This window comes from Mobula hypostoma, chromosome 19 (assembly GCF_963921235.1).
Source record: "Mobula hypostoma chromosome 19, sMobHyp1.1, whole genome shotgun sequence".
Lineage (NCBI taxonomy): Eukaryota > Metazoa > Chordata > Chondrichthyes > Myliobatiformes > Myliobatidae > Mobula > Mobula hypostoma.
Genome location: NC_086115.1, coordinates 53,423,300 through 53,442,797, shown reverse-complemented (window position 1 = coordinate 53,442,797; position 19,498 = coordinate 53,423,300). Strand labels below are relative to the sequence as shown.

Sequence of the window (19,498 nt, the reverse complement as noted above, 5' to 3'; positions counted from 1 at the left end):
AGCCAACAGTCGGGTTAATGAAAATATGTGCGCTTTTGCTCTGGGGAAATCTGTTTATGTTATGGTGGAAGTATAACTGCTCCTTAAATGTTGTCAATGGCCAGCACAAGAGTGGATAAGCCAGCTCCTGCTCCATTCAAACAATAAAGAGGTAGGTTCAGCTTTGAAAGCATGGGATTTTCATTTCACACTCTTACCAGTGGACAACGCATCTTTAAAAAAGTGAAAATAGTTCTTGGGTTAAAACTCTGGAGTTATTTTTGGAAATTTGCATGTCGATTGTTCCTGTCAGCTGGAACTTCCATTTACTCATTGACTCATCCGTGAAGGCAGCCCAGTAGGATAGAAATTGCTCATGTGGAAGATAAATCGCACCTTACTCTTATTTCATAGAGAAAGACCAACACAATGGAAACAGAATAGATATCCAGAATGTGTTCTGGGAGTTGGTGCAATGCTCTCCACTGTCTTGTATGTATTATTTAAACAGATGAAGTGGTCACTCCTCATTATGGGAGGATATCTATGCCAGCTTTGCCGACTACATTGAACTTATTCAATGCCATGCCTAGCTTTAAAATGATGATTTTAAAGGCACCAGGAATCCAAAGGTAGCAGCAGTCTTTTATCACCCCTCCCCCCCGCTGACATTTAAGCAGGGAGTCTTGCTGTGTATGTAGCAGAGAGCTCAATTTATAATGAAGTTGCAATTGAGAGAAGTGGTTTCAGTATAATATAAAACTAGAGAATGCTGTCTTGCATTCTGACCAATATTTCCTTTACCTTTTGTTTATTCTTCCAAGGGAAATGTGAGTTGCACGTCAGGCCAGTATTAAATGGGCATAGCTAATTGTGGTAATGAGAAACTGTCTTACACTCCATGTAACAAAGCTATCTGGATAGAACTCTTAAGTAAGAAGTTCCAGGATTATGACACAGTACCTTGGCTCACATGTTTCACATACTGGTCAGTCCTCATCCTGTATTTTCACATTAGTCTCAAAAGTATTATTGTCTCATTTTTATATTGCAGTAGTTTTCACCTTATCTATAATCTCTCTCTCTTTTATACTTTTTGTATCTGAACAAACTTTTGGTATCCTCTTTGATATTATTAGCTTGTGAATACGGGCCCAGAGTCATCAAAAGCTCTTCATATGACAAGCCGTTTAATCAGGAATCAATTTTGTGAATGACATTTGAACCCTCTGCAGTTTCAACACATCCTTTCTGAGATAAGGGGCTTACTTACTGTAAGTGAGTTGGAGCTTGTAACAATGCAGAGGTGGAAATAAGGGGTCTTATTGATGCAGAGAAGGTGTAAGTAAATTCAAGGTTGAGCAAAATAGCAAAGCTATGAACAGGGTAGCCAATTTGATCAGGAAATGGGGTGAAGGAAGGAGATATGGAATTGGCTAATAAAAATATGGATTTACTCTTCTCTAATACGTTTTGGTGGTGGAAGGGTAGTCTCATCCCAGGTGAGCAGATATACCTCACCATGATGAAAGAGAAATTGTTATTGACAAGCCAAAGCAGAATGTCATCCTATTGAAGTGTGAACGTGGTCCCATTTCTGCAAATATCAAAATACATTCATATTTACTGGTTTGTTTTTAATTGTTCATGTCATTATAGATAAGATCTTCTGACATTTTTATCACTCAAATATATGGAGTCACACTAACTTTTAAAAAATGACTAGGTCTAAACATGTTTACATTATTATTATTATATAAGTATTTGGACTATTTTAGAGTGTTGGGGCAAGGGAAGAATGAGTATAGATTTAAATAATAAAGCTTATTTTCCATCAGTAATGTATGGTAAACGCTTCCATTTTTCTGTTTCAGTCGTTTTTCCTGACAATCAGAGTGTTGCTGCCCCTGAGAACTCGCCACAGCAAACTGATTCCTTCAGACCACTCTCTGAGTCAGCTTCCATTGTATTTGATGAAGATAAACCAATAGCCAGCAGTGGAGCCTATAAAATTGACTTTGATAGTCTTGACGTCTTGGACTCTTTAACTCCAAGCTCACCTGGAAAGCTCGAAGGTCCTGAACCTGGGAGGCAAGCCAATGAGAAGTCCCTGCACACACTGACCACCTCCAGCCCACCAACCCCACAGTCTCCGCCATTCTCACGAAAACCAGCTGGAACTACAGATGCTGGTAGCACGGAGGATGTGGCAAAAACTCTGCAGGCAGAGGCTTTTAGCATAGCCTCAGATAGTGCTCCCAGTGTTAAGAAAAAGAAACCACGGCCATTATCTATAAAAAAGAAGACCAAATCAGAGAAGCCAGCAGAGAAACCAGCGGAAACACCAGCGGAAAAGCCAACAGAAACTCCAACTACAACAGAAGCCCAAACAAGGTCGACTGTCCCCAAGACAAATAAAGAACTGAATACAGCTGAATCCCCCGGCACCAGCTTGCAAAGTTCTACAGATCTGCAGGAGTCTCCTATTCCTCATCTGGCCATTGGTTCTGATCAAGCCAATATTTCTGAGCTCAATCCATTTGCCAGTGGAGATAAACTACAAACCTCACCAAAAGCACAAAGTGAATGTGAGAACTTTCCTGTTGCATTAAAAGAATTGGACAAAATAACAACTGAGGCTGGCACAGCGTCTGATTCTCCAGCTGTGGGTCATGCAGTGAGGCTGGAATTTGATTATTCTGAGGACAAAGACAACTTTGAAACTGATCCAGAAAAAAAACCTGTTCCTAAGAAATTTGGCAAAAAGACTGGTGGGAAGATGCCACTAAGAAAGCCAAAGCTAGGAACAAAAAAGGCTCCACCAGCTGAAAAGGTAGACAGTGTCCCATCATCTTACTCATCTGCTGATCCTGATGATATCCCAATTCCAAAGAGTACATATTCATTCGACCCTTCAAAATGGGATGATCCTAATTTCAACCCCTTTAGTACCAATGTACAGGTGCCAAATTCTCCCAAGTTGCCTCGTGCTTCATCTAGTATTGATGTGGACAACTGTGAAAGCTCAGCAGATCCATTTAAATCTTCCACAAATATCTCAGGATCTCCTTCACATTCCCCCGCTTCATTTGAGGTGAATGATGACACTGGTGCAAGTGAGGGGGACAGTAACAATAAGTCATCAAAGAAGAAGAGGCTACCTTTAAAAACGTAAGTAATAAAGTAGTCACTTTCAGTGATGTGATCAGTGCCTTAAATTTCAATAACGTGCTTTTCAGTTTTGCAGAAACATGACTTGCTTGATGGTAAACAGCTGAATTTAAAAAAAACTATCAATGTGTTGCATGGTTGTAACATATTGCCAATGGGAATCCACATTTGTGCCAATGAGGCATTACTTTGAATTAAAATAAAACATTGGCCCTGATACAAAAGAGTATTTAGGTAGGGATCAGCATTCTTGTTCCTGTCCACTACACTAGTGCTCGTCATAGAAGCCATTTAATGTAATATTAACAGAATCATGGAAACAGATTTATTCTGTTGTGGGAAGGTCAACCAAGAAGAAGGAAAATACGCATGTTGGTTTTTCCCTAGGTTTAAGTGGTAGGTACAAACACTTCTCATTAAGCATCTGTGTTTTTGCATCTATAGTCCATGCTGAATTAGCTGATCTCTGTTGAACAGCGGACAATCATTACAGTCACACATCCTCAGGTTGAACATTTAATTGTCTTCTACAAAAGGGAGCGTGATTCCTTAGGATTCTCTTAAAAGGGAGCTGCACCAACGAAGGCTGCTTTGGAACCATTCACAGGGACACGTGTGAAATGATCAACTACTTTAGATTAAATTAGGGAAAGTTTTTGGACAGTATCACTTCCATCAATTCAGTTTTGAACCTGTAGGCAGTTCAGATATTGTGAGCATTTACTACTCCAAGATTACTTGCAATCATCTCTTTATAATTTTCATATTTAACCTATTTTTCTCCTCAGAGAATGAAGTGAAAGAATAAGTTTGAAGTTTCATGGTTCTGTAGTTGAGTAGATCATAAATGTTTAATAAAGGTTCTCCAGTATTAATATTGCTCAGCAGCCAATTGGGAAGTAAGACAATTTCATGAGTCCCTCTGTGGATTCTATAATGTTCCTTCACTGCCTTGCGCTATCTGTGAGAGTCCTGAAGAAACTCATGTCCTCCCATGACCTCCCTGTTCGGTCCAAATGTAATGTGCATTTCTCTTTCCTCACTTTTGATATCTCACTCCTGTTAATCCATCTGAGAATTGGGAAAATAGGACTGTGTATTTGGAGCTCAAAATTGAATCCATAATTTGAAGAAAATATACTGACCATTTCTTTTCATATAGAAACACTAAACACAGTCAATTATCACAGTTTAAATAATAACCTAAAATTGCAACAAGTATGAATATCATTTCTTTTTGAAAAGCATTAGGGACATCCAGATTAATCTTTCTCAAGGATCATTTCTAGAAAAATTTTACCTTTAACACAGGAGATGAGGTACTTTGTGATGGCAATCTTGATGAATCCTATAATATTGTCATCACTCACTGCAGCCTATAAATGAAAGTACATATAGGTAAAAGGAGTCCCCATCTCCACTGATCATAAGCTCAGTCACACTTGTACCCTAGAACTACATAATTATAACATTTCAAGTCAAGTGATTACATTCTTAGACAAATTGTTTATAAATATTTAATATCCTTAGATCATTTTATGGTTATGCCTTATAATTACCTTTTAATTAAACCTTATCTTCCACAATTATGGTCAGACCACGAATGATCTTATTTAGTGAAACAAACACCATTTTTCATTGAGGTATTTGGTTTAATAAGCAATAAATTAAGTACATTATTTAATAAGGCACTGCAGTATTTTTTTAAAAATCTGTGTGTTGTATAACAATGAGAATTCCTGAGAAGATAAGAAATATTTGCACTGAAAAGGGCTTTGGGAAACATTAATGTAGTTTCTGAATTCTATGTGTTTTTCAGGAATATTTTATTGTGCATCAAGAATCCAGTGGTAAAGGGTAAAAATTTGCTGTCTAAAAGATTGGTTAGATTCCAAAGTGTAAAAGAAAGCAAATGAATTGTGTTGCCAACCACATATCTCTCCTGGTATCACTCATACAGGAGGAACTGGGTGGGATTGGGGCAGTGGCTGAGGCTGAGGTTTGATTTTGAGGCTTTTGTTTGTCTAACCTTTTCTCTGCTTGCTTCTAATCCAAATGATGTCCGCTCTTTCTTCTCCACCCCCCACCTTCAGCTCTAAGATCTTGAACTAAAATTTCTTATTTCATACCAAACCATGAGAAATGTTTTCTAATGACTGCACCCACCAATCAAAGACTCTGTTCTTAATCACCACACCCGCTTTCAGCTTGTTATGCAGCAGCTGGTTGAGAATCAGCAGGAGACAGTCACCCAATAATGCTCAGAAATATCACTATTGTTGCAGCTTTTACAGGCCTAGAAAGTCTAATAAAATGTCAGTTTTTGTTTTCACATCTTATAGAACAGCTTTGTTGATCTTTTCTGTCAGCAAAACCTGTGAAACCACTCCTGATTTTTCAAATGATCATTGCTAATCTCTGACTTTGTGTCATTCAGGTGGTTAATGATAATGACATTTATCTGTTAAATAATGCAAGATATTATCAAGTACTTTGAATTTAAAATAAGGCCTAAAGCAAATTAAACACTTGACACCATTAATCTACACTTTGGACTGCACAGCAGGAAGTGGTGCAAGAAAGAGAAAGCTACCTTGTGGAATTGATTTTTTTCTCTGAATAAGCAGCTGAGCTTTGAGGTGCAGGGAAAGAATTAATTTGTGTAGGAAATTGTGATGATTTTAAATGCAGTTTAGATATAGAGAGCAAAAGAATGTCTTCAAGTGCTTAGAGAGAAAAGCAAATAGAATCTGTTGTACTATTGCATAGTACAAAAGCAAGAGACACAATTTTTTGTATTTTACTCTCATCTACGTACCTATATCTAATTGCAGAGAAATAATAACCTTTTAGAAGTAATATTCTAAGTATGGTTAGAACAAATTATAACAAAGAGAATACATGCAATGCTTTATTGGAGAATGTCTAAACAAGCCTTGAGCAAGTTGTAAGCTTATTTTTTGAGGATTATTAAATATTTCTAAAATTATTCCAACCTCCTTTGACAGAAATTGTCAGGTTCTTAAATTTGCTGAATATATTTAGCTGCCAAATTTCTGCTCTGATGTCATCATCCTTTGAAGTACTGTAAGGAATATTTAAATCTTCCTGTCCTGGGACTTATCCATACCTTTCCTCCCTCCTTAGTCTCGAAGCTTTTTGAAGGCCTGTTCCCTTCAATTTACTCACGTCTCTGGCACTAATCCTTAGTATCTGAAGACATTTTGTTTCAACTCCACACAATTGCCTGCTCTCCCTTGTTGTGGCTGGGGTGTTCAATAGGAGTGTGCAGATGAACCGTGTAGTTGAAACCCAGCCACTGTGCTGAAATCAAGTTGGCTTACTGTCCTGTAAGAAAACACATCCAGAGCAAATTACTCCTGGAAAGCGAGGTATGAAGGAAGGGATATTATGTGGTGAACATGATTTCTGGTTCCTGCCACTTCCTTCAAACAAAAGTTGTAGCCATGGGTGCTTACATGGGTCCCAGCTATGCCTGCCCTTTTGTCAGCTACACAGAACAGTCCATGTTCCAAGCCTACACTGGTGTCACTACCCTCTTTTCCTATGCAACATCGACAACTGCATTGGTGCTGCTTCCTGCACCCAGGCTGAGCTCGCCGATATATTAACTTTGCTCCCAACTTCCACCCTGCCCTCAAATTTACCTGGTCCATTTCTGACACCTCCCTCCCCTTTCTCGATCTCTCCGGCTCTATGTCAGGAGACACCTTATCCACTGATTTCTATTATAAACTCACAGACTCTTACATCTGGACTATACCTCTTCCCACCCTGTTACTTGTAAAAATGCTATCCCCTTCTCTCAATTTGTCTGTCTCCGCCGCATCTGCTCTCAGGATGAAGCTTTTCATTCCGGAACAAAGGAAATGTCTTCCTTCTTTAGAGAAAGAAGCTTCCCTTCCTCCACCGGCAATGCTGCCCTCAACCGCATCTCTCACATTTCGCGCATATCTGCCGTCACCCTATCCTCCCACCACCCCACCAGGGATAGGGTTCCATTTGTCCTCACCTACTACCCCACCAACCACTGTGTCCAGCACATAATTCTCTGAAACTTCCGCCACCATTCATTCCTCCCACTGATGTCCCTCCTGGCACTTATTCTTGCAAGCGGAACAAATGCTACACCTGCCCCGACACCTTTTCCCTTGCTACCATTCAGGTCTCCAAACAGCCCTTCCAGGTGAGGAGACTTTTCACCTGTGAGTCTGTTGCAGTCATATACTGTGTCCAGTGCACCCGATGCGGCCTTCTGCATATCGGTGAGACCCAATGTAGATTGGGAGACCGCTTCGCCGATCATCTATGCTCCATCTACCAGAACAAGTGTGATCTCCCAGTGGCCGCCCATTTCAATTCCGCTTGCCTTTCCAATTCCGACATGTCCATCCATGGCCTCCTCCACTATAGTGATGTAGACACCCTCAGGTTGGAGGAGCAACACCTTGTATTCTGTCTGGGTAGTCTCCAATCTAATGGCATTAACACTGATTTCTCAAACTCCCAGTAATGCCCCCCCCTTCTCTATTCCCCATCCCCTTTTTCTTCTCTCACCTTATCTCCTCACCTACCAATTGCCTCCTCTGGTGCTCCTCCCTTCTTCTTTCTTCCATGACCTTCTGCCCTCTCCTATCAGATTTCCCCTTCTCCAGTCCTGCTTCTCTTTCACCAACTTCCCAGCTCTTTACTTCACCCCTCCCCTCCCTCTCTGTTTCACCCTCTCCTCCCCCACCTTCTAATTCAGACTCCTCATCTTCTTCTGTCCAGTCCTGCTGAAGGGTTTCGACCTGAAAAGTCAACTGTACTCTTTTCCATAGATGCTGCCTGGCCTGCTGAGTTCCTCCAGCATTTTGTGTGTGTTGCTTGGATTTCTGACTGGTTTTGTTTTCATTATTTTGACTCTGTTTTGGGGATTGCAAATATTTCCCAGGATTTTCCTTGGTATAGTTTAAGAATAGTTACAACAATAGAATGGGAGAAGGCATGAGTTATTTTTGGATGTGTAGTCACAGAAGGAACTTCTAAAAATGTGAAAATAAATATGGTAATGGTATTGCAATGCATGGAATTATTGCATTAACGCCACCCTTGATATCTGATTAACAACAGGATGATAAAATGAGATTCACGTTTCATATAAAACTACAATTTGAAGACATTTTGGAGACTTAGTACCAACAGTTACATCTTGATACAAAGTTTGGTTCCATACACAACAGGGGTCCTTCATCAGAAACCCACCAGTATATAAACGGTTGTGTAAACTGACATCTCAGCCGAACACTCCTCTGAAATATTTCCAGTCCAGTGAAAACAAGGCAAGATTGTGTGGGCTTTGCAGTATAATGTAATCTGACTCACATGTGTTTGCTTCTATAGGCTCCACAGTAATTGCTCATTGCTGCATCATACTTGAACCCAAAACTAAGCACACACCTCACTTAAACCAGTGTTTAAGCCATTATTGACCAATGATAATTCTAGCAGGCTGAAACCTTTGACTGATTGTCTCATTATGTTTGTTCAAGTTGAAGTTTATTGTCATTCAACCGTATGCATGTATACCACGAAACGAAACAATGTTCCTTCAGACCACGGAGCACCACATAGTACATATAACTCACACATAACAGGTAAAGTAATATTAGCACAAATAAATTGACAAATAATAAAATATATTCCAGTGATTGACATTTAGCATAAGTTGCATTTATGACATAACTCAAATAGTAAACAGTGTAATATTACTGGCACTTCATACGTGATGAAACCTGGGTGGTGGCAGGGAGTTCATTAGTCTTACAGCCTGGGGGAAGAAGCTGTTTCCGTCCTAACCGTCCTTGTCCTAATGCTATGGTACATCTGCCTAATGGTAGGTTGGTCAAAGAGATGTTGGGAGGGATCATTAACAATGCGAAGTGCCCTGCTCCTGATAAATGGGTGCTCCTCAGATGGGTGGACGAGAGACCACGATGGTCCTCTCAGCTGTCCTAGACCTTGCAATCCTTTGTAGGTATTTAAACATCAACATCAGTATAAAATCTGATAGTCAGGTAGTCACAAGAAGTTACAGCTGATAACTAGACAGACTGTGAAATTGCAAACATCACCCAGAGGAGTCTTACTCCCTGTCCAGAAAGTCTGGGATCTGGGCAGCATAAATCTAAAGGGATCCCTTCTAGCATTGTGGGGTCCTTGTGAGGTGTCAGATTAAAATGTAAGACATTTTTGATAGATTGTATGGGTTTTGCAGTTTAAAAATATTTGGAAATTACAAGTGTTTAGTTCCATAGGCTCTACAGTAATTTCTCACCACTCCATCATGCTTGAACCCAAAGCTAAACACACACCTCATTTATGCCAGTATGGAATATAGTTATATAGAACATAACATAATAGTACAACATTAGACAGGCTATTCAACTCACAGTGTTGAGTCATAGAACACTACAGTGCAGAAACAGGCCCTTCGGCCCATCTAGTCCATGCCAAACTCTTAACTTGCCTAGTCCCATCAACCTGCACCCGGACCATAGGTCTCCATAGCCCTCCCATCCATGTGCCTATCCAAATTTCTCTTAAATGTTGGAATCAAACCTACATCCACCACTTCCACTGGCAGCTCATTCCACACTCTCACCACCCTCTGAGTGAAGAAGGTACCCTTTGTGTTCCCCTTAAACATAACAACTTTCACCCGCAAATCATAACCTCTAGTTCTAGTCTTACCCAACCTCAGTGGAAAAAGTCTGCTTACACTTACCTTATCTTTACCCCTCATAATTTGATATACTGCCAACAAAACTTTATCAAATAGAGTAGCCTGTGTGCTGATTCTGAGCCAATTTACACTAAGTGTCTTCTTCCTGTGTATCATCCATATCCCTCCATTCGCTTCATGTTCATGTATCTTTCTCAAACTCTACCAAACTGCCTGCTTCCACTACTCTCCCTGGTAACCCATTCCAGGCATCTGTCACTCTGTGTAAAATGGTTGAATCTCACAACACTTCAAATGACCCCCCCACCCAACCTAAAAGTATAGCCTCTGATGTTTGACATTTTCACCCTGTGGAAATGACTCTGTCTGTCTTATCGATGCCTCTATCAGGTCTCCCCTCAGCCTCCGAAGCCCAAGAGAGAACAATGCAATCTTTCCTTGTCGCTGATGCCCTGTAATCCTGGTAGCATTGTGGTAAACATGTCAGCATGCTCTCCACGGTCACCACCTCCTTCCTATAATGGGGCGACCAAAACGCCCGCAACACTCCAAGTGCGGTCTGACCGAAGTTTTGTTCAGCTGCAGCATGACCCCCTTACTTCAGGTGCATTCCTGGCCTAATTTTGTTGCTATCATCAGGATGTCCAATGGGGAGCATTCTTGTTGCCAGGTACTTTTTAAGGAGAACCCATGCAAAAATAGATTGGGTGTTCTGTCATAAATCAGCAGCCAACACCAATGTGAAGAACGCAGGCGAAAGTCACATACCCATTCCCTCCTATCTATTTTTAAAGATTTCTTCTCAGAAGTTGTCATTACCCACTGTCAAAACAAATGCTTAAGGTGATATCTTATTTTCAACACTGCAAGTGGCTGGGTACAGGTGTTAAAAGGTAATTCTGTCTTCCAATTCTGTATATGGGATTAATGAGTTCTGGTCTGGATACAGCAGAATGGTAATTTTACATATCGGGATGGTAAGGTTACATGTCTGAATTAAAAGGATATGTCCTACTTGCTAGAAAAAATGTTTCTTGTGTTTGTTCACGTTCTCCTTGCCAGTTCCTTCTCGCTGTCCGTCTCTTTTCTATGTAACTATCTCTATGTCACAGGACTGTAGAAGGAATGAAGTAATTTTGTTCTCTGTTGTAAGTACATCCAACTCTCTGTCCTGCACGCTTACCTCTGCTTTGTGTATGTGTCCTGTTGTGTCATTTCAAAGCTGATGCACTTCCCTTTTTTATCTATTGCCTCATGCTTTCCATTGTCTATTGGAAAAAAAACAGCTTCAGATAACATTATTTTATAATTTCCCCTTGCACTGCACCTTGGCAAGAAATAGCTTTTCAAGTTGTCTAATGGCATCTGCCAAAAAGTGGAATTACATTTTATTTTCCAGGCAAGTTCAGATGATTCTGATTTCAATTTAATTGTGATTCTGTCCAGCAGTTCCCATTAATCTCTTAAAGATTCAAGGCAATAACAGTTCGGCTTCATTTTTGTTAACAAAAAGTAATATTGTGACTAGCTTTACTGTGAATTTCAATTCAAATTGAACTTCTTGACAGACTCCTCACATGGTATTTGGCTACCATTGACGGCAGATAGACCCCGTTGAAAGACTTTCGGATCAGTCTAGTTTTACTCTTTAAAACTTCGGGATGCTGCTAAGTGAAGCGTAACCCAGCTTCTCCAGCAGTATCCCTCTAAGTACATTGTTCTGTGATGGCCCTTCATGATAAGGTGCATTTAAAGCGAATCACAGTTTTATATCTTTTAATGTTCAACATGATTAAGAGATTATGGCCTTGAAGAGATTAGGTACCCTATGCAGTTTACATTTTTATTAAAATTCATCCAATCAGTTTCTCAAGTTTCTCTAAGTGTTCTCTGTCAGTTTGTCATGTAATAGCAGGTATATTTGTAGATTTTAAATACATTACTTGTATCTGCAGAAATACTTTTAGGGTGAAGAGATCTCCAAAGCGAACCCCGCTCTCAGAAACATCTTCACAGGTCAGTAAATGTGAATTTGACTGAATTCCAGAACTTCCATTATATTGTCATTATGGAAATGCGGAGATGAGAGAGGGTGGTAATTGTACAAGATAAAATTGTCCATAGATTGCTTATTCTATCTTAATTTGATATATAGTACTGTGCAAAAGTCTCAGGCTCATGCAGAAAAATTATGTAAAGCAAGGATGTTTTCAAAAATAATGAATTGAAACATTTCAAAATATCAAAAATTTACTATAAAGTGCAGCAAACCTGAAGAAAATTAAATCAAATTAATAGTTGGCGTGACCACTCTTTGCCTTTAAAACTGCATCAATTCCCTTACGTATGTGGTCATGCAGTTTCATAAGAAAATCGGCTGGTAGGTTGTTCCAAGCGTCTTGGAGAACTTACTGCAGTTCTCCTGCAGACTTTGACTCCCTTGCTTGTTTCTATCTGTCCAGGTAATCCCAGACAGCCTCAATGATCAGGGCTCTGTGTAGGCCAAATCATCTGAAACCATATAAAAAATCTAGGGACCTAAGACTTTTGCACAGTACTGTATTTACCATTTTCAGTGGGCAATATGCAATACATTTGCTCTGCTGTATGTTTCAATCACAGAAAGGAAATTTCAGATTGGAATAATATTTTACTGTATGTGAACGAATACTTGGGAAATCAGTGCTTGTATTCTATATGTGCTGATGTTCTCTCAAAGATTCTGTATGTCTTCAGTCAGTGAAAGTTTGAGCTGGTGATGTTGCTTCAATGTGATATCAAGATGAATAATTTTAGTGCTCATTTTTTAGGACTCAACTCCACTTACCACTCCTGAAACACCACCAGTAATCGGCACAGTGGAACATGCCACTGATGAAGAGAAACTAGCCTCCTCAGTAACAAACCAGAAGTGGTCCTATTCTGGAATACAGTCCGAATTAGAAGAAGATAAACCCGATTATCCTCAGCCCTCTGATCTTTCTGCATTTGTGAATGAGAATTCTGAGTTTGCAAATGAGAACTTTTCTTCAGCAGGTGAGAATCAAAACCATTAATGTTTCTTTTATGTAACCTCAATATAAATTCATCAATTCATTTAGTTACCAAATTTAGTTATGATATTTTGTGTTTGTTATATTTTGCAAAATCAATATGACATAGCATTCTTTGTCAAACGATATAATTGAATATCTCCTCCCATAAAATTAGCTGCTCATTGGGGTGTATCTTTAGACTATCCAGCTTTGAGAGCAATAACAGGGGTTCCCAATTTTTTTATACCATGGACCCCTACCATTAACTGAGGGGTCTGTGGACCCCACGTTGAAAACTCCAGACTTGCTACTATTCTGATGGAAAGCATCCAAGATTAGTTAATGCGTACCAACATTTCAATTTTGAAGGCTGTGATGTAACTGAAAATAAGCAGTGTTTTAAAGTCAAAGCCGAAGTAAATTTTATTATCAGGGTACATATATGTCACCACATGTAACACTGAGATTCTTTTTCCTATGGGCATACTCAGCAAATCTATACACAAAATACTCTGCAGCTGCTGGGGTCAAAGCAACACTCACAACATGCTGGAGGAACTCAGCAGGTCGGGCAGCATCCGTGGAAACGATCAGTGAACGTTTCGAGCTGGAACTCTTCGTTAGGACTGTAGAGGGAAGGGGCAGAGGCCCTATAAAGAAGGTGGGGGGAGGGTGGGAAGGAGAAGGCTGGTAGGTTCCAGGCGAAAAACCAGTAAGGGGAAAGATAAAGGGGTGGGGGAGAGGAAGCAGGGAGGTGATAGGCAGGAAAGGTGAAGAAGGAGTAGGGGAAAACACAATGGGTAATAGAAGGAGGTGGAACCATGAGGGAGGTGATAGGCAGCTGGGGGAGGGGGCAGAGTGACATAGGGGTAGAGGAAGGGAGGGAGAGGGGATTACCGGAAGTTGGAGAATTCTATGTTCACACCGAGGGCCTGGAGACTACCTGGACGGTGTATGAGGTGTTGCTCCTCCAACCTGAGTTTAGCCTCATCGTGGCAGTAGCGGAGGCCATGTATGGACATACCTGAATGGGAATGGGAAGCAGGGTTGAAGTGGGTGGCTACTGGGAGATATAGAATTGTAACTAAACAGGATCAATGAAAGATCAAGTAGAGCATAGAAGACAATAAAATGTGAAAATGCAGGATAAAGATTTCTTAAAGTGAGATAATTTGTCGTGTAAACATTTCAGTAAATGAGTGTAGTTATCCCCTTTTGTTCAAAGCCTAAGGATTGAGGGATATTAACTGTTCTCGAAGCTGGTGGTGTGAGACCTGAGGCAATCGTACCTTCTACCTGAAGACAGCAGTGAGAAAGAGTATGGCCTGGGTTGTGAGGATCTTTGATGATGGATGCTGCTTTCCTATGACACATTTCATGTAGATGTGTTCAATGGTTGCGAGGGCTTTACCTGTGACGTACTGGGCTGAATCCACTGCCTTTTGTAGGATTTTCCATTCAAAGGCAATGGTGTTCCCATACCAGGCCATAACACAACCAGTCATTACACTTTTCACTACACCTTCTGTAGAAGTTTATTTGTAGGTCTTGTGTGCACACAGTACTACTTAATCTCAGTCTAGAGTGGAACATTATTTGGATGGATCGCCTGCTGAGGCCTTGAAAATTGGACAAGACCCAGATCCATCTATTTGTGCTTTTAAAGAATAATCCGGTGGAATGAGATATGGATTAAAGTGAATGGATTTTCCCTTTCTATCTCAGGAATTCCACCCGTTATTATTTTGTTAGCCCTAATTGAACTGTCTTCATTTGGGACACCAGTAAATCCTCAATGATGAAGTCCACTGATCTGAGAGGGGATTAAAGCAGCAGGGGCTGGTTGTCAACCCTCAGGCAGCATAATAAATGGGCATTATTGCTTGCCAAGTATTTGGAATGGTGCGCATGGAGAAACTGACCGTAGCCATTATGATCTAGCACATAGCACTTTCCATTTGCACTGCACAAAATCTCTCATTCTGACCTATGCGAGAATTTTGCTCCGATGTGTTGCCTAAATCTCTTTTTGCATGCTTTGATTACAGTGTTGGGATATGAGCAATCATTAGAAATAGAGTACATGGAGAAACTTGGTTCATCATCACCTGTAAGTACCAATTTCACAAAGTCTAGCTCTTTCTCATTGTTATCGTCCTGACAGATTTATTTATAATTCTGCAGGAATTATTTTCTATGTATGTTATATTCCATTATATTAAATTATATTCTACATCTGTGGAAAGTGCAGAAAGTTTCCAGTTTTCAAGAACAGCCAAAGGTCATTGTATATTTTGGTACAAATGACGTGGGCAAAAGGGGAGGAGGTCCTGTAAAATTAATATAGGAGTCAGGTTAGAAGTTAATTGGAAGAAGAAGAAGATATTTTGAGGTTCTGGTCAAGAAATTGGTTAAAACTCTTGAGTGTTCCTCTCCACAGAAACCTTTAGTAAAAGGCTAAAGATTTTTACGATCTGAAAAGAACCCAGGGTACACTGCCCTGCTCCGTGTGGGGCTTCAAAAATGGGTTAAAACTCTTGAGTGTCTTCTCCATAGAAATCTTTAATAAAATGTGAAAGATTTATATGATCTGAGAAGAGAGGGTAGTGATCTCGGGATTACTTCTGGTGCCTCATGCTAGTGAGGTCAGAAATGAGAGGATTGGTCAGATAAATTCTTGGCTATGAAGTTGGTGCTGGGAACAGAGATTGAGCTTCTTGGACCATTGGGATCTCTTCTGGTGTTGAGATTATCTGTACAAGAGGGATGTGTTGCACTTGAACCAGAGAGCAACCAATATCCTTGCCGGCACATTTGTGGTGCTACACAGGAAGGTTTAAACTAGATTGCCATGGGGATTGTCTCTGAGCAGGTGCAAATCATGGCATAAAGCAGGAGCCAGCGGGAGCAGGTCTAGTAACCTTGACATCCATGGACAAACGGTAAAGGCAAGGAAAGGAATACGCAGATAACTGCACTTATTTCAGGGCTTGAGGCCTGAGAGGTAAGGCAGACAAACTTAGAACATGGATAGGCTCAGAGGACTTGGAATTTATAGCCATAACAGAAACATGGCTGAGAGAAGAGCAGGATTGGCAGCTCAGTGTTCTAAGATACAGATGTGACAGGTGTGACAGAGGCATAGGTAGGTGTGACGAAGGCCTGTCACTGACTATGGCAAGGACGGATTGTAGCTTTTTTGATAAGGGAGGATGTGACTGCTGTACGTAGAGATGACAGTATTGAGGACTCAGTCAGTGAAGCCATATAGGTTGAAAGGAAAGGGAGACATTGCAAGTAGCTTTTGGTGTGTTAGCAAGTATCTAGAAGCAGTATGTTCCTGTCTGAGTGAAGAGTAAACCTGACAAGGTTAGGGAACCTTGGCACATGAGAGATATTGAGGCTCTGGTCAAAAAAAAAGAATCCCATACATTGGGATTAGAATGTCAGGATTGAGTGAATTCCTTGATGAATGTAAAAAAAAATTAAGAATACTCTGAAGAAGGGTATCAGGAGAACAAAGAAAAGTTATGAGATGGAACTGGCAGTTAAGGTTATTGAAAATCCCAAGAGTTTCTAAAAGGATGGCTAGAGAGAGAGTAGGTCTCCTTAACCTCAGGAGTTTGGTGGCATTTTTAACAAATATTTCTCCTTGGTATTTGTCGAAGAGAAAATTGTGGTTGCTCAAGAAATGTTTTGGAGGACATTCCTATTACCAGGGAGGAGATATTTGCAGCCTTACAGCACATTATGGTGGATAAATTCCCAGGTACTGACCTTGTGCATCCTTGAACATTTGTGGGAGACTAGCAAGGAATCAATATTATTTTGTTTTCTTTCTCTTTTAGCATCATGACACAAATGCAAAAAAACAGTCCATGTATTTAAAGATCGATTCTCTGAAAGAAAGTCCAATAAATTGTCCTCCAGTCAGATTATCTGTTTCAGCCACCTCTTGTTCAGGGTATGTATTCAAAATCTTCCTTTCAATAATGCTTGAATAGGAAAATTAAATGTAGCACTCTGATTTGTTTTCTGAACAGCTGCATCTTTTAAATTGCTTATATTAACTTTCCCCCAAATTATGTTTTGATGAAAGTTTAAAAAAAAACTATTTTTAACCATAATGATTCCTTGTAACACCCTTCTTTCATAGTAAAATCATTGAGGCTAAATTTCTTGAGAAATTATGAAGTCTGACAGTATTAAAACCCAGAGTGATTTTTTTTTGTCTTAGAGAACTTTGCAGAGTTGTTTTTTTAGTTAAATAAATCTCACTGGCTAAGTTGTTTTATGAATGAGACTTCAAATGACCCAGCAGTGCTCATTTCAAACTTAATTCTACTTTGATTGTGAGTCGAACATTATTTTGAAGTGCTGTTGGATGCAGGTTGCAGGTTGCACAATAGTTGTATGTGGGATCCAGAAGAAGAACAGTTCGATCTCTCCATTTGTTCAAAGCAAAACATCTGTGTGACTGATTTAAAGAATGTGCTCAGCCCAGAAATATACTGCTGCTGTTGCTGACCTCCTCCGGAATTTTTCTGTTTTGTCTACGTCCACTCTGCAGGCAATTGATTTTCTGTGTTCTCCAATCATTGAGTTGTCTGTGATTGCTCAAGGAGCACAGGCAACTTGCAAAAATAACAAATTTGAAGATTGTCTCAGTTAATGGCTCATGAGAATAGTTCATGAGTACAATAAGGAGTTATGAGTTAAGAAGAGGGGTAGGCCACCTGGCCCCTTGCAGCTTCTCCCGTTCAATAAGATCTTGGCTGATCTGATTGTCATTGAGTCACAGAGATATACAGCTTGGAAACAGGCCCTTTGGTTCAACTTGATCCAGTGGACCAAGTTGACCACCTGAGTTCATCTCATTTTCCTGCATTTGTCCCAAATCCCTCTAAACCTGGGGTTCCCAGCCTGGGGTCGATAGATCCCTTGCTTAGGGCATAAAAAAGTTTGGGAACCCTTGTCCTAAACCTTTCTTAGCAATGTACTGTCTAAAAGTCTTTCAAACATGGCATTTGTACCTGCTTCTACAGTTCCTTCTAGCAGCTCATTCTATATAACCACCACCATGTATCAACTCTAGATGTATTTCTTCCTAATTCCAGTAATCTTCCTTGTCAAGAATCACTCCAAACACAGCCTAGTTATCTAAAAATTTATTCCCACTGTAGTAGTAAATATATTTGTCTACAGTTAATAAAGCTTCTTAAGTGCATCTGGAATTAACATTATTTCCTCATAACTATTTGATTTGGTAATTAGAATTTCTAAACACTTTGGTTGAATTGCTCATATTTCATTCATTTGCATTTTATTGAATTATGGAAAGCTCTTCCATACCTGTTAACCTTGATCTGGGTTAACAGGGTTTTGAATTTAATTAAGTTTGGAGAGAATAACAGAACTTGGGGACCATTTGAATAATGAGGCTGGACTAAAGGCAAAGATGTAAATTTCAGTAATGGATAGATTAAGACAGGACTAGATATTCAACATTACAAAAGTAGAAGTTGGGATCTTTATGATAGTGAAGACAACAAATTCGAATCATAGACCAGTGCCAAAATCGATGCGGGTTTGCAAAAAATGAAGCTGAGTCAGAAAGCTGAAATGGTATAGAATTATTGGAGAGGGAACAAGATTTTGCATTTGGACTGAAGCTGATGGATTTGAATGAAATTGTTCAGGACTGAGGAAGTAGAGAAACAGAGAGACAGAGTTTAGAGCCAAGCATACATATTGAAACCAGCAATGGTCCACAGGAGATCTTTTAATTCCTATTATGATCATTTATGCAAAGTGTATCATGTATGTAGTATCATATACTTATTTATGAGCAAGAACAATGATCTCTGTGTGATATTACTCTATTACATTTTTTGCAATGTTAAGTATCTGATTTCCTGTATTTAGACTTGAACTACATTTGCAACTTACATTGAATATTGTTAGAGATGTTCTTTTCCTTAAAATATGTTATAAGTTTCCTGCAGTATATTTAATGATGAATTATATTGTGATTTTCAGATCAAGTTTAGATGATGTAGAAGATGGTGTGCTATCTTCTGCTGCAAATAAGCTTTCAGGTACACGACCCTTGGCTCCCAGCCAGGAAGCACATTTACATTCACCAGATAAACCAAAAGATGGGGATTCCTTGAGCTCATCTTCTGCAAAGTCCGATCTGGTGGGTACTTTTCTCAACACAACAAGTTATAAAAGAATTGCTGTTGCTAATATTTTATACTTCTTGTGTCTCTAATGAAGCACTCATATTGAATGCGAAATAGTTACACAATGAATCATAAGTTCCCAACAGTACAATAATGCCCGGATACATATAGGTTTGTACCTCATAGGTAAGTTTTTTTTTAATAGTTTAGTAATGCCAGGAAGTGAGGCAGTAATGCAGGTTATTATTTATGTTGAGACTATAGAAAAATATTGAGGAATAGAAGTCCTTGTTTTATCACCACTAACCATTTCATCTTCATCATTATTAAATTTTTATCAAATATACTTGTTTTAAGGTCACATTTGAATGGGAAATACTGCA

General features: G+C 39.6%; 1 protein-coding gene and 1 non-coding gene across 14 annotated transcripts in view; one reads left to right on the top strand and one right to left on the bottom strand.

Moving 5' to 3' along the window:
* LOC134359048 (uncharacterized) overlaps positions 1–19,498 on the top strand; it is a 279,403-nt gene that overhangs the window by 226,892 nt on the left and 33,013 nt on the right. For all 13 annotated transcript variants that reach the window (XM_063071897.1, XM_063071898.1, XM_063071901.1 and 10 more), the window contains 6 exons: positions 1,854–3,150; positions 11,851–11,911; positions 12,706–12,931; positions 14,979–15,040; positions 16,779–16,894; positions 18,970–19,129. In XM_063071897.1, the coding sequence (XP_062927967.1) occupies positions 1,854–3,150; positions 11,851–11,911; positions 12,706–12,931; positions 14,979–15,040; positions 16,779–16,894; positions 18,970–19,129 (1,922 nt within the window). The remainder of the gene's footprint in view (positions 1–1,853; positions 3,151–11,850; positions 11,912–12,705; positions 12,932–14,978; positions 15,041–16,778; positions 16,895–18,969; positions 19,130–19,498) is intronic.
* LOC134359140 (U5 spliceosomal RNA) lies at positions 15,308–15,424 on the bottom strand. Its single transcript, XR_010021046.1, has one exon. It is a non-coding gene; the product is annotated as a U5 spliceosomal RNA (small nuclear RNA).